Source organism: Epinephelus fuscoguttatus, linkage group LG23 (genome assembly GCF_011397635.1).
Source record: "Epinephelus fuscoguttatus linkage group LG23, E.fuscoguttatus.final_Chr_v1".
NCBI classification, from domain to species: domain Eukaryota; kingdom Metazoa; phylum Chordata; class Actinopteri; order Perciformes; family Serranidae; genus Epinephelus; species Epinephelus fuscoguttatus.
The window spans coordinates 19,459,910-19,472,892 of NC_064774.1; the positions used below are offsets into that span (position 1 = coordinate 19,459,910).

General features: G+C 40.3%; 1 protein-coding gene across 1 annotated transcript in view; it reads right to left on the minus strand.

Moving 5' to 3' along the window:
• The window catches only part of col4a5 (collagen, type IV, alpha 5 (Alport syndrome)), a 52,890-nt gene that overhangs the window by 11,499 nt on the left and 28,408 nt on the right, over positions 1–12,983 (minus strand). Inside the window, exons 7-29 of the mRNA XM_049569539.1 lie at positions 12,784–12,837; positions 12,657–12,683; positions 11,941–12,021; positions 10,413–10,475; positions 10,267–10,302; positions 10,101–10,142; positions 9,907–9,999; positions 8,126–8,179; positions 7,973–8,029; positions 7,361–7,405; positions 7,223–7,276; positions 7,067–7,108; positions 6,010–6,103; positions 5,475–5,762; positions 4,820–4,909; positions 4,622–4,692; positions 4,264–4,455; positions 4,014–4,182; positions 1,894–1,986; positions 1,688–1,792; positions 1,500–1,597; positions 1,007–1,157; positions 529–642 (exon numbers count right to left, since the gene is read on the minus strand). Coding sequence (XP_049425496.1) covers positions 529–642; positions 1,007–1,157; positions 1,500–1,597; positions 1,688–1,792; positions 1,894–1,986; positions 4,014–4,182; positions 4,264–4,455; positions 4,622–4,692; positions 4,820–4,909; positions 5,475–5,762; positions 6,010–6,103; positions 7,067–7,108; positions 7,223–7,276; positions 7,361–7,405; positions 7,973–8,029; positions 8,126–8,179; positions 9,907–9,999; positions 10,101–10,142; positions 10,267–10,302; positions 10,413–10,475; positions 11,941–12,021; positions 12,657–12,683; positions 12,784–12,837 — 2,113 coding nt within the window. The remainder of the gene's footprint in view (positions 1–528; positions 643–1,006; positions 1,158–1,499; positions 1,598–1,687; positions 1,793–1,893; positions 1,987–4,013; positions 4,183–4,263; positions 4,456–4,621; positions 4,693–4,819; positions 4,910–5,474; positions 5,763–6,009; positions 6,104–7,066; positions 7,109–7,222; positions 7,277–7,360; positions 7,406–7,972; positions 8,030–8,125; positions 8,180–9,906; positions 10,000–10,100; positions 10,143–10,266; positions 10,303–10,412; positions 10,476–11,940; positions 12,022–12,656; positions 12,684–12,783; positions 12,838–12,983) is intronic.

Consider the following 12,983-nt stretch of genomic DNA (forward strand, 5'->3'; position numbering starts at 1 on the left):
CTCTTTTGGTGGTATCTTAAAATCAGAGAGGCGGTGCTCAAACGAAAGCAAAGACAAGATGAAGATGTGAGGAAAGGTTCCCCAGATCAAGGTACGGTTGCCATCCAGTGTAGTGGTGGTAACCGTTCAGATGCATATTCATTAACCTTGATCACCAACACACCCAAATGGTGACCGTGTTCTTTCAAATCAACCACACAAACAATCGACACTGAGTCTGGTGCTCACATGTAAAGTGTGCAATATATAGTTTGAACCCCTGTACCAAAATTACATCCAGACACATGTACAAGCTCAAAACATGGACAAGTGGGTGGTCATGCAAAGTCCTGGGTGACTTTCCAAACAAATTAACAAATGTTTCAATACTGTAAATATGTAAAAACATGCACACATACAGTACAAAATGACAAAGAACACATCAGATGTAGCAAGAAATAGATAGACTACACACGTGTTTGTTCCAGTCAACACAATGAAAATTTTGAGACAAGCTTATGCAGGAAGAGACAGCCTTATGTATCTCACCTGGTGGTCCCATTGGTCCAGGAGGTCCAGGGGGGCCTGGCTGCCCCAGTGAGCCGGTTGTGGCAGATCCAGGTGGGCCACGAGCTCCAGGTATACCAGGGCTACCGGGCTCACCTGCATGGAGACAGGAGAAAAAGTCAGCTCAGTGTGCTGTTGACTTTATTAGTTTGTGGGTAGATTGTAAAGTTTGTAAGCAGAATATACATGGAAGTGCAAATGGAGGAGAAATTTTACAAAACTAGCTAAAGCTAAAACTAGTAGTTATCCATCAGTGACTTGCTCTACAGCAGGAAACAGCACTTCAAAAAAAAGCTCTGTGCCAGGATTTCACTGCACCTCAAAATTAAGTGTTTTTTACAATCTTGACATGTTCGCGGGCCATTCAGAATGGGCCTGCAACCCACTTTTGGACCACAACCCGCAAGCTGGGAACCACTGCCTTAAAACAAATCAAGTCAGTGACAGATCTGCAGATTACCTTTAGCTCCCGGTCCGCCATCAAATCCAGATCGTCCGGGTGAACCGGGGCTGCCAGGGAAACCAGGATCTCCCTTTGGTCCAGGGAAACCTTTAGATCCAGGCACTCCTGGCAAACCTGGGGGTCCAGGAAGGCCAAAGCCAGGCTCACCCTGTTACACAGAAGGCAGGGAACGGTTAATTCAATGTACAGTAAATGAGGCACCCTGTGATATACATTAACTCATGGCCAGAAAACAGGGCCGTGTTTACCCCAAAACAAGTGCACATTTCATAAAAAATTGTTCATCTGGGTGAAAATCTGAAATCAATCATACAATTTCCAGCGCAGCCACTATATGGTCTAACTGTGTCTTGTTATCAATTTGTAGAAAGGATTTCGCTCATGTGTGAATGCACCCTGAAACTGCAAATTTTAGACTGGCCTTTTATTGTGACCAGCCCAAGGCACATCTGTGTAGTAATGATGCCGTTGATATGCCACAGCTACCTACCTTTGGTCCAGGGAATCCAGGCTGGCCGGGGAGTCCATCCACTCCTGGTCTTCCTGGTCCTCCAGGAGATCCTGGCTGGCCAGGGATACCTGGGAAACCTGGAGGAGGAAAAAAGAGAGGAGTGAGGGGGAGCAGGAAGAACAGGTGGTAGGAAGAGAAATCCCAGTCATGATCATTGTTGTCTTTACCTTTAACGCCTGGGGGTCCTGGAAGTCCAATGCCTGGGAGTCCAGGGTCACCCTTCGCTCCTGGTAAACCAGGGAAACCATTCTGTCCGGGCTGACCTGGGTTACCTGCCAGCCAATCAGACAACAGAGACACCTTGGTTACAGTTTACCTGAAGTGAGCACTGCAAGAAAAATATGATCTTTACTGTAAAGTAACAATTGCTCACCTGGTGATCCAGGCAGTCCTGGCTCTCCATCCAGTCCTCTGGGTCCTGGTAAGCCTTTCTCGGACACTGTGAGGCCTGGTTCACCTTTAGCACCTTTATGGTGTGAGAAAGCACAGGCGAAAGTGAGGTGACTTTGCAGGATCTCTTGTTTTAAAGAGAGAGCGAAGGGCAAGATAAGAACTGCTGCATAATAGTAAAACATCGTCAGTCAAATGGATGACTTCAGTGAGCAGATAAAAGTGTGCTGGTACTTAATATAAAAATAGCAGAGTCTTTTTTAGTCGTTATAAAAAACCCTTTTCATTCTTTTCATCAGTGGACCCTTACAGACTAAAGGAATATGAATAACGTATCTGGCAATCAAGGAATGGATACATATTCTGACTTTATGACAGCTTCAGAGGAGGGGAGTCACACTAGGAACTCCTCAGTCTTCTCTGGTGCTTGTGGTTTCAGTACAATGAACTGAACGATTGAGTTGTGGAGAATCTAATTGGGCTAACTATGTGTAGCATCTACATATTGACAAAAGTTTAAACATTTTTCTATGCGCGATCTAAACAGCTGACTAATGTTAGCTCAAGTAGGTAGCCAACAACCTGTCTTATACATTCAAAGAGCTTGTACACCAGACCAGGCCTCTAATTGAGACAGGCCTTTATTTGTCAAATATAATGGCAGTTGGCATGAGACTATCTGTCGTCTTTGATTTTAGATACTGGAATATAACGACACACTGTAGCTTGAATGTTGCCTTTAGAGCTGAAATGATTTGGTAGTAATTGATAGAAAATGTATTTTAGTCACTGGTAGAAATGCAACAATCCATTGGTATTGATTCATTTGAAATATTGTATTTGCTTAATATGTTCTCTAAGTTCAAAATATAAGCAGTTGCTCACAAACAACAAAAAAAGAAAGTTAATAAATTCAAGTCTGGGTAAGGCAAAATCTGAGATTTACATCTAAACACGGTCTACCTGTTAGAAAACACTTACTAAAAACATGTGAAAAGACCGGGAACTATACAGTACTGAATTGTGGCTTTAGACCATTTAGGTATGTAACACGGTCAATTATACAGCAGTAATATGTGTAACAAAGTCAAATAAGTATTATAATTATACAAAATTTGTTTCAGTTGTTATTACCTATACTCAGTTTCTGGTAAGCGATATTGCTCCTGAGGTAATTTCCATGTTTTAGCGCTGTTACGCTATATTTAAAAGTTCATTTTTCATCTTAAATTTATAATCTGTAAACTACAATATGCTAACATATTCCTGATTCACTTTATTTGTGTAGGGGTTATAGTTATATGGTTGTAACTGTCGGAGGATTTCGTTTTTACCTCTTGCTGTCAGGTATGTTTTCTGTGTTTTATTGTACTGAATTGAAGGTAACATGGCTGCCCTTTTGCTGTTGTACTCCATGGGAGAGAGGCTCGAGTTACATGGCCGTAATCTACGAAGGATTTTGTTTTTACCTCTTGCTGTCAGAGTTGTCAGGTCTAAGATATCCACGGTCTGGGCCTTTCCATATCAACACAACACTAGAGTCCACTGGCTACAGTTAGACTGTCACCATTTCTGTTATGTCCTCTTAATGTGTCTTGCAGCCTGAATTGTCTCTTCCTGGTCTTATTAATACAGTTTTCTTAATCACTATAAGCAGATATCTGCGTATGTATAAGTTCTGGTTTCCGTTTATAGTCCAAGTAAGATTGACACATCACATTTGAACGGCAGGTAAGTGTTTAGAGGCAGAATACATTGGCTGAAATGCCATCTCAGAGCCCATCAACTGTGGTCTGATTACAATTTAGCTTCATATTAGCACTTTTTAAAAATCTGCAGATAAGCGAGATTACTTTAAATAACCGGCACACAGCTAAGGGAGTGTTGGCTTAGATATCAGCTTGATACACCGGATCTCCCGAAATATTGGCTGTTGCCCCCAGAGGCTTTATCTTAATCAGACGATAGCCAATGGGTTTTGAAACGGCAGTTTTCTGAACTTGCAGCATCAGAACTTACAGTGTTCCTCCTAAATCAAATGTTGTAAATAAATATACTTCAAAAATACTACTTTTAGAAAGTAACCTAAAACTCCATTCTTACCAGGTGCACCAGGTCCGCCAGGTCTTCCTGAGACGCCCTGGACACCTTTCTCTCCTGGAGGTCCCTGAGGTCCAAAGCCAGGGCTTCCTGGAGGACCTCTGTCTCCTGGGATACCTTGGGGACCTGGCTCACCAGGGATACCACGTTCTCCTTTCACCAGCAGAGAGCCCTGTATGACGCATTTTAGTTATGACATGGATCATGGATGGATCAATCACAATGATGGACAGACCGAGTGAAAGCCACCTACAGGAGCTCCTTTGGGTCCAGGGGCTCCAGGCTGTCCGTCACGACCGGGGCGACCGTCCAGACCGGGCAGACCGGGTGGTCCAGGGAAGCCAGTGTCACCCTTATCTCCCCTCACACCGCTGACTGTGATGGCATCGCCTGGGTCTCCCTTCTCTCCTGCGAATCCTGGAGCACCTTGAGGACCAGGGGAACCCTGGAAAGGAAAGAGAGCAAAGAGGAAAGTGTTGTTTAGCCTGGTTTGTTTACTAGGTAATTCTAGCTTTATAGTATTCATTTCCCATATCCCCATACTACAACTTCCATTGCATGAATATTTGTCTTAAGATGATATGTGCTGTTTACGTTTAAGGAGTACTTACAGGTGGTCCAATGCTACCAGGTGTTCCTGGGTATCCTCTGTCTCCTTTGATACCTGGGCTACCAGGAGAACCTGATGGAGGAGAGAAAAGGAATACAGTAACAATGATGTAATAGATTCCCACTGTTTATTGTGAATGATAATTAGAAACTAAGTCTAATGTCTCATGTGGGAATCTGTTTAGTAGACGTTGTGTTACCGGGGAATCCGGGCTGTCCTGCTGGTCCTGGGGGTCCTGGGATGCCAGTGGTACCGCCAAAGCAGTTCACACAGGTGTCTCCCTTCTCACCTGAAACAGTAGCAGATCCCTGAGGTCAATGTTTTTGTGTAAACTCTGTAAATGTAATCCATTGGTAGCAGCCAAGCAGGCAAATAGTCCTCCAAAGTAAATTTTGGCGAGGGAACAACTGGCATGGCCATGTTCAAAGGGGTCTCTTGAGCTCTCACCTCAATATATGGGAATGAAAATAAGCTCTATGGGTTCTCATGAGTCTCCCCTAAACTTGAGAAGCCTTGTTCCCCGTAAATGTTTTGCTCCTTACAATCAACACTCCTTCAAATTAAAGTGGTGTATTTGTCTTTTTAAGGAAAAGGACAACCAGCCTATCTGAGGAATAATGAATCGTCTAACATGTAAATATAGATACCTAACATTAAAACAAGATTTTGGAACTCATAATATTAACTATGACACTATAAGTCTGTGCACATCAGATTATTAGTAACACTGACTGTAAAATAAGAAACCAAAGTATAACAGTATGTTATTCCTTAACTCTCAACAGCATTATAGAATTCTTGAAATTCAATTATGACTTCACACAATCACACACTCAAACAACAGAATCTCTCACCTTTCTGTCCTGCCTCTCCGGGGTAACCTCTCTCTCCCTGCACACCGGGACGCCCGGGCTCTCCAGCGACGCAGTTTTGTCCTGCCGTGGAAAAGCCCGGAGGTCCAGGAAGCCCTGGTGGACCCTGGGCACCAGGAGACCCTGAACGTCCAGGGGGACCTGGCAAAGACAGCCCTGGAGCGCCGATGTCTCCCTTCTGACCCCTCTCTCCTGGGAAGCCTGGAGATCCAGGCTGACCACCACCACCGATACCTGGAAGTCCTGGTGCTCCTGGAGGTCCTGTTAAACCTGAGGAGGACACAAGGGCAAAATTCATATAAAAAAAGAAACCGAAACAATTAAAACACCTCAATGCAACTCAGTTATTTAAAGCTGCAACTAACAATTCATTTTTGATTAATCTGCCAATTATTTTTAGACTATTAGCAACGGCAGCCTCATCCATGGTTCTTTAGCCAGCATCTTTAGCGTTACTAAAACAACCTGACTACAGATAAAATACTTGAATGTTTTGTGTTTGTGTGAGTGGGTTTACCTTGTGGCCCTCTATCTCCTTTGACTCCAGGTGCTCCGGGGAATCCGGGCTCACCTTTAGGGCCGACCTGACTTCCTGCTTGTCCGCCAAGCACCTGGTGGCAAAATTAAATGAATAATTATTCATTATTACGATACTTGGTGTGATTAAAATCATTATTTTTAACAACAAATGAAATAAAGTAAAAAATGGAGGTGATCATTTTACAATATTAATTTTAATATATAGAAAACAATCTAATTCAATCACGGTAAGACAGAGGAAGATCATGACACCACCTAGTGGTCAAATTAGTGAACTGAGCACTTCTTTTTTTTTTTTTAAATTGTATTCAACATTGTTTTTAGCTTGATTTCCAATAGCAAAGTAGAGTGTGATTGAATTAATAGCCTATATCCACCAGAGGAGATGCTAAAAGCTTTAAATAATATATTTTCTTATTATTAATAAACAACTTAATAAATGGATAGACAGAAATGTCCCCATCTAGTGGTCAGAAAGATGTAGTACACCAGGAATCAACTTGGACAATTAGGGGCGTCAGCTCCAGATTAGATTTTTTTTTTTTTTCTAACATTAGTGGAGCTTCCACCACAGCCACAGTCTTCTGTTGTAGTGGTTCCCAACTGGTGGGTCGCAGGCCAAAAGTGGGTTGCAGGTCCATGCTGAATGGACCGCAAGTGACTTGCAAACATGTAAAGTTTGTACAAAAACACACTTTATTTTGAAGTACAGTGAATTTCTGGCAGAGCTTTTATTGTGACGTGCTGTGTCCTGCTGTAGAGCTAGTGACTAACAGACAGCTACTTGACAGAGACAGCAGACTAGCTCAACAACACGGCCAGAGGAAGGTATGATGCTGAATATGTTTAACTGTGTGGACCTTGAACTAATGAGCAAGGAGAAATCTGCATCCTGTGGCTGGACCAGTTGGGAATCAGTGACTTAAACTATCTGGTGATGAAGACCTGCTGACAGCTCCAGAAAAAACTACGGAGCCTGTAAGTGGTTAGAGTTGAGATAATTTTGTTAAATAAGAGAACTATAGAATACACACCACTCCCGGTGGGCCTGGGTATCCACGATCACCTTTTAAGCCCTTAATAAAAGAGAGATGGGTGAAGTTATTGAAACAATCAATTACATTGATGTATGAATTGTTGTTTATAGTTTGAGAATTGATTTAAAGAAAAAAGTTGGACAAAAAACTTACTCTCTCTCCATCCCTGCCTGGAGGACCTGGCAGGCCTGGGTCTCCTTTGATTCCCTGATAGTGAATGAGGAAAAGAACATTATACTTTGTTCACTATAAATAAAGCTAAAAACATGTGAAGAAGAGATCAGAACTCACAGGGAAGCCTGGAGTTCCAGGGTCGCCATCTTTGCCTGGTTTGCCCTGTAAATGGGAGACAACGGTGATCAGGGTTCAAAGTCAAGACATCTGTGACATTTATGTTCAGTTTCCTAAATACGAACTTACTTAAATGTACCTCTGTATTTCTAAGACCATACAAGTGAGGATGTCTTTGGAAAGTGAGGACAAATTTTAAGGATTACGAGTTACTGTTAAGGCCTCAGTTTGCTTCAAATGAACGAGGAGAACATTTTGTATGAATATGTCTAAAAGTTCTGAATGGTCACGCCCAAAAAAGCCAACCATCAAAGCTTCTTCCTGGCTGCATCCCACTCGTTTTCCCAAGAATTCAGAGTCTTTTAGTCTTCTATTAGGTGGGCATGATATTCAGATTTCTTCGGAAAGTTACAAAAAACAGTTGGACCAAACCCTCACCCCGAATTCTGATTCTAAAACCGGACTCCAGGTGCTTTAGATGATTCAGTAATTACTCTGGAGTCCTTTAGAATTTTAGCTGTAGGAAAGGGTTAGGGCAATATGATGTGGATGAAGGTCTTCACAGCACAGAAGTACAGCTGTAAATCTGTTTTTTGTGAGAACTTTACTTACTCTTTTGCCTGCTTCCCCTGGTTCTCCCTTTTCTCCTTTCTGTCCTCCAGATGGACCCTACAAAGACAGCAAAACACACAACATGGCTGTTAGGAACAGGGCTTGTTTGTGCTTTTGACATTATGATGTTCACAGGTGGAAATAGATACTTACAGGAGGTCCTGGGTAGCCTGGATCACCTGGGGGGCCTGGGATTCCTGGATCACCCTACAGAGGAAGAGTTCAAACAATATTGGTGATTGAAAATGCTCTCCAATGTAATAATTAATCAGGGATCTACAAAGCAGGGTCTAATTAGACAACTGCTCATGACATTACAGTAGAGCTGAGCGTCATGTAGAAAATCAAATATCACAGTTTCTTTTTTTCAAACACCTCAATATGTATACTGCAACGATATTGTAGGGTTGTAGAAAACGACATCACTTTACGTAATACAGCTTTTAAAACCAGGAAAAGATAACACTTACAATATCTATATAATATCAATTTAGCGCCCAGCCCAGCTTTGCAGATTTATAAACTGAGTTATTAGAGTAATTGTATTGGCTACAAATTCTTTACCACAACAACATGAATAAACATGAATACAGGAATGCTGCAGATCCACAAAATAAACCCTTCCAAAAAACAATACTGTACAATCCATGCTGTAACTTATTCCTGCACCCTTATGATTTGACTAGTTGACAGTGTAACAGCTCTGTGGTAGTGAGATGAGGTAGTATACGGAGCGACAGGTGCAGAAATTATCTGCTGCCATCATGTGGCTAAAGTGGGAGTTGCAGCATGCAGCAGTTTATACAGGGTATGTAAAAAATAGATGCAAATATTGTTACAGTCACATGTTAGGCTTATCTATTTATTTTTTCCTGAACCCTAAAGGAAAAATTTCTTGCAAGTCACATTTACTCAATTTTTTAAAATAAATCCTATCCTAAATCCTAAATAAATAATGCCTTTTACGACTATTTAACGGTTTTAACTTTTTGTCCTATTTACATTTACATTTTTTTTGTCACCTGAAGCTTAGAGGGGCAGTGGCGTAAGAAAGTTATGGTGGGCCCCAGTGCACGCCATTGTGAATGTAGTGTCTGGACACAAATAGAGACTTGACATTGGATAACATCAACATATTTATTACCCAGGAATCAATCATCATTGCATATCTGACAAATATATCAAAGAAAATTAATCCTTTGATTAAATAGTTTTAATGATTTATTTAAAGATTTCATAGCTTATGCAGATAAAGCATATCATTTTGTTTTCGATTGCTACTGACAGAGCAATTGTCCCTACTTAAAATGTACATTTACTTGAGTTTTAGGTTCATTTAAACTGTCTTTCATTTACTCAGTTTTAATATACAATATCAAAAATATTATTTAAAAAAATAAAAACAAAAGTTACCCATGACGTAGATGGGTTTGCCTTTTTGAGGAAATACATAGCAAATGGCACCATTTTTAAATTAGGAATATTCTTTTTTTTTAACCATTCCTCTTTAAACACAGGAATATATTCAAGGTGGCAATCTGAATCACTTGCAAGGGCCCGCTCTCTCTTCGGGCCCCTCCACCCCACGGGCCCCTGTGCAACTGCACTTCCTGCACTGTCTATATTTACATCTCTATGGCCAAAATCTTCTATCACGTTATGTAATCTTATATCACGGTAACTGTATTTATCACCATACAGTAATTGTTGTGTAAACTCAATTAAGTAAAAATTACCGTACTGCAGCACTTTGATTATTTTCTTCTTTTAGGAACCTCCATACGAACAAAAAATCGACAGCTTCACGTGACACAACACTTGAGTTAAACCCTATCATCCTATCAGCCAAACCTATTTGGTATAATCAACCGAATCACAGTTATAGACACTTTGTGTGTTCAATGTAAAACTGGCATCACTCTCAAGTGTCGTACCTTGTCTCCTCTCTGAATCTCCGTCTCAGGTGGCCTCTTCTGTTCTCCCACTTGCCCGGGAGGACCAGGAGGTCCTGGCAGACCTGGTTCACCCTGTGTTCACACACCAGAGGAGATTAAGGGTTAACTTTAAAACTTTGTATTAAAGGTAGAAGGTGATGATCAAACTCTGACACCGTTAACTCAATAAATACCTTCTCTCCTTTGGGTCCTTGGAAGTTCAGTCCCATGTTTCCCTGTTGGACAGAGCAGGAAAACAACAAGCTCTCAGTTTGAGACAATGACAAAGAGGATTCATGTAGAGCAAACACGTCATTGTAAAATCAGTTGTTCTATTAACACGTCGATGTTTGAACACACCTTTGGTCCAGGAAGACCTGGAGGACCTGGACGACCCTGGAAAACAACCCCAGAAAACAATACTGTTGGACTATGATTCACTTTAACAATAGTTCAGTCAACTGAAATGGAAAATACACATGATGTTTTGAAGAAGCAGTCTTCACCTCAAGACCTCTGGGTCCTGGAGGGCCGAGTGGACCCTGCAAACCTTGTGGTCCAGGAGGTCCCTGTGAACACACACACAGAAAATGTTATACAAAGCCTTTAAAATATACTTAAAGAGTTACTTTATTGTGAAAATAAATATTTTAAGAGCACTTAAGACTACTATTGTGAGTGTTTTAGTTTTTTATGGATACAAAAATTGCTCCGAAAGATGGAGGTGGTTTGTTCTAAACATTTGGCAGTAGTAACAAGAGATGTTCCAATAGCTACCCTTTTTGTTTCTTTTCCTATACTGACACTACAATCTGAACTTGCGTACCGACTGATATGGAATACTGATCTGATCCATTAAGGAGCGAAATCCCACATTTTTGACGCCCGGCGAGTGGGTCAACCAGAACAATGAATCCAACACTTTTGTTAGTCATTTTTGTCACTTTTGTGGAACAGAGTTTCAGACATTTGCTCCTGCACTTTGTCCTGTTTTGTTCTTTGCTTTGGTAAACTTGTCGTGCTCTCTGCGTGACGTGTCTTTAAATGCTTTATGAGACTGCTGGCGTTGAAACTGGCAACAATAGTGTCAGCCCTCAATACTCAAGCCTTGCATACTTTACTCATAGGAGTTTCATGTGTAAAAAAAATTTGTTCACTGTTGACAGTGAACGTTAAATTATTTACTGGAAATCAATTCTTCTTTGTTGCTCTAAAATGGTAGTTGCCAGTGGCTGCACAAAGCAACTTACTCTATGGGCTTCTGTTGAAGAGCACCAGAGAAAACTGCTCTTAATTCAGGTGTGAAAGTACTTAAAGGTTTATTAATAAATAACGTGGTGTCGTATCGAAGCACAGCCTTGCGCACTTGCTGATACCAGATCCAGCATTTTAGCCAGTATCGGAGACATTACCAACACTGGTTCCTGTGTTGGTTTCCATACTGGTAAGGGAACATCTCTAAAAATAACAAATATATAGATGCTTCTCCCCTGTGAGTCAGATCTTTATCTTATTTTTATTGTTCCTTGTATTTTCTAAAAAAAAACCTGCCTCATTTTATTTGCTTGAATCCTGAATTGTTTTAAATCAATGCAGGATTATTGAGCACATCTTTTAATATAAAGATAAATCAGATAAAAGTTTTTAATTGTGAAAATATAAGGCTTTATCTGAAGTCTCAAGATATAACAATACATATTTTGGTCATTTTAGAGGAAACAATAAACGCTTTCTAATATTTCAGCATATAAATGATCAGATGCAAAGACAAGCCATCAGACTGTCCACATTAATAACCTCTTAACATACACTATTCCCCCTTATGAAGCTTTAAGGTTATAATCTTCTTTTCTTGACATTGTCTAACAGCGTCATATACAATTCAGTATCAGTTTGTTTTTCCACTGACGTCATATGATGTTTACAGAGTCAGATATTCAAACTCAAGACTCTACCAGGGTCAGCCTGACATATTCAGTATCTTTGGAAACTTGAAAATTATTTTTTAAGAGGTTAAAATACACAGAAACTCACAGGAACTCCTGGCGGTCCGGGTAATCCCACTGGTCCATCCTCTCCAAAACGATTGGTGGAGATCACATCGCCTGGGTCACCCTGTAAAGGAGCAGAGTGAACAATACGTCAGAGGTTTGTCAACAAGAGGCAAACAAACATCCGCTGTTTCTTCCAGGTTTGTTATTTCAAAATATCAAGACACTGTTGATCAGATTTCTGAACAAATTAAACAGCGCCATCTTGTGGCAAAAGCACAAAAATCCAACTGGACAGTTTTATATCACAGAAGAGCCTTCAAGTCAAATAAACTCCTGATAAAAATCATTTAAAAACCTAATTAACTAAAGAACAGCTGATCAAACTGAGTGAGAATTTTGTTTGCAAAGATCTTCCCTGTTGACGAGCCTGAAACATTGTAATATAATGCAATACTAAGCCTTGGACAGCCAAAAGAATTATTAAGAAATTTAGCTTTTTTTAAATTTACACTGCAGAAGAAAAAAACAAAATAAAAATTTAATATACGAAGAATAATATAAAACAAGAATAAAATAAACACAAAAACAAAAGTCTATTTCTATTTATTTAGTAATTTTTTTGTAATTTGATGCACTTTTTTCTTAATTTAATTTTTACCCAGGAGCTCTGATTGGGCAAAACATTAAACTCTATGTGTGTCTATCAATAAGAGTGATACACAGGTAAAATTAGTCCCATCTTAACGATACACTTACCTTTTGTCCTGGCAGACCAGGTGGACCCTAGAGAATAAATAAAGAGAAGAAGAAAATGTTAAAGAAGACCATTTTTAAATAATAGTCTGCCAACAAAAAAACGTTCTCTTCAATGCTGCAAACTCACCTGTCGTCCTGGCTGTCCAGGAATTCCTGAAGTTCCTGGGAAACCCCGTTCACCCTGGAGAGTAGACATACACTTCACACACAGCCCACTGATAATATATAAAAGCCTGTATATTAAAAACATGCTAAGATAAAGCTGGTAAGTGGACCTTGAGTTAAGACTTTTTTGTCAAGACCCATAAAATGTTTATTTAATGGCAT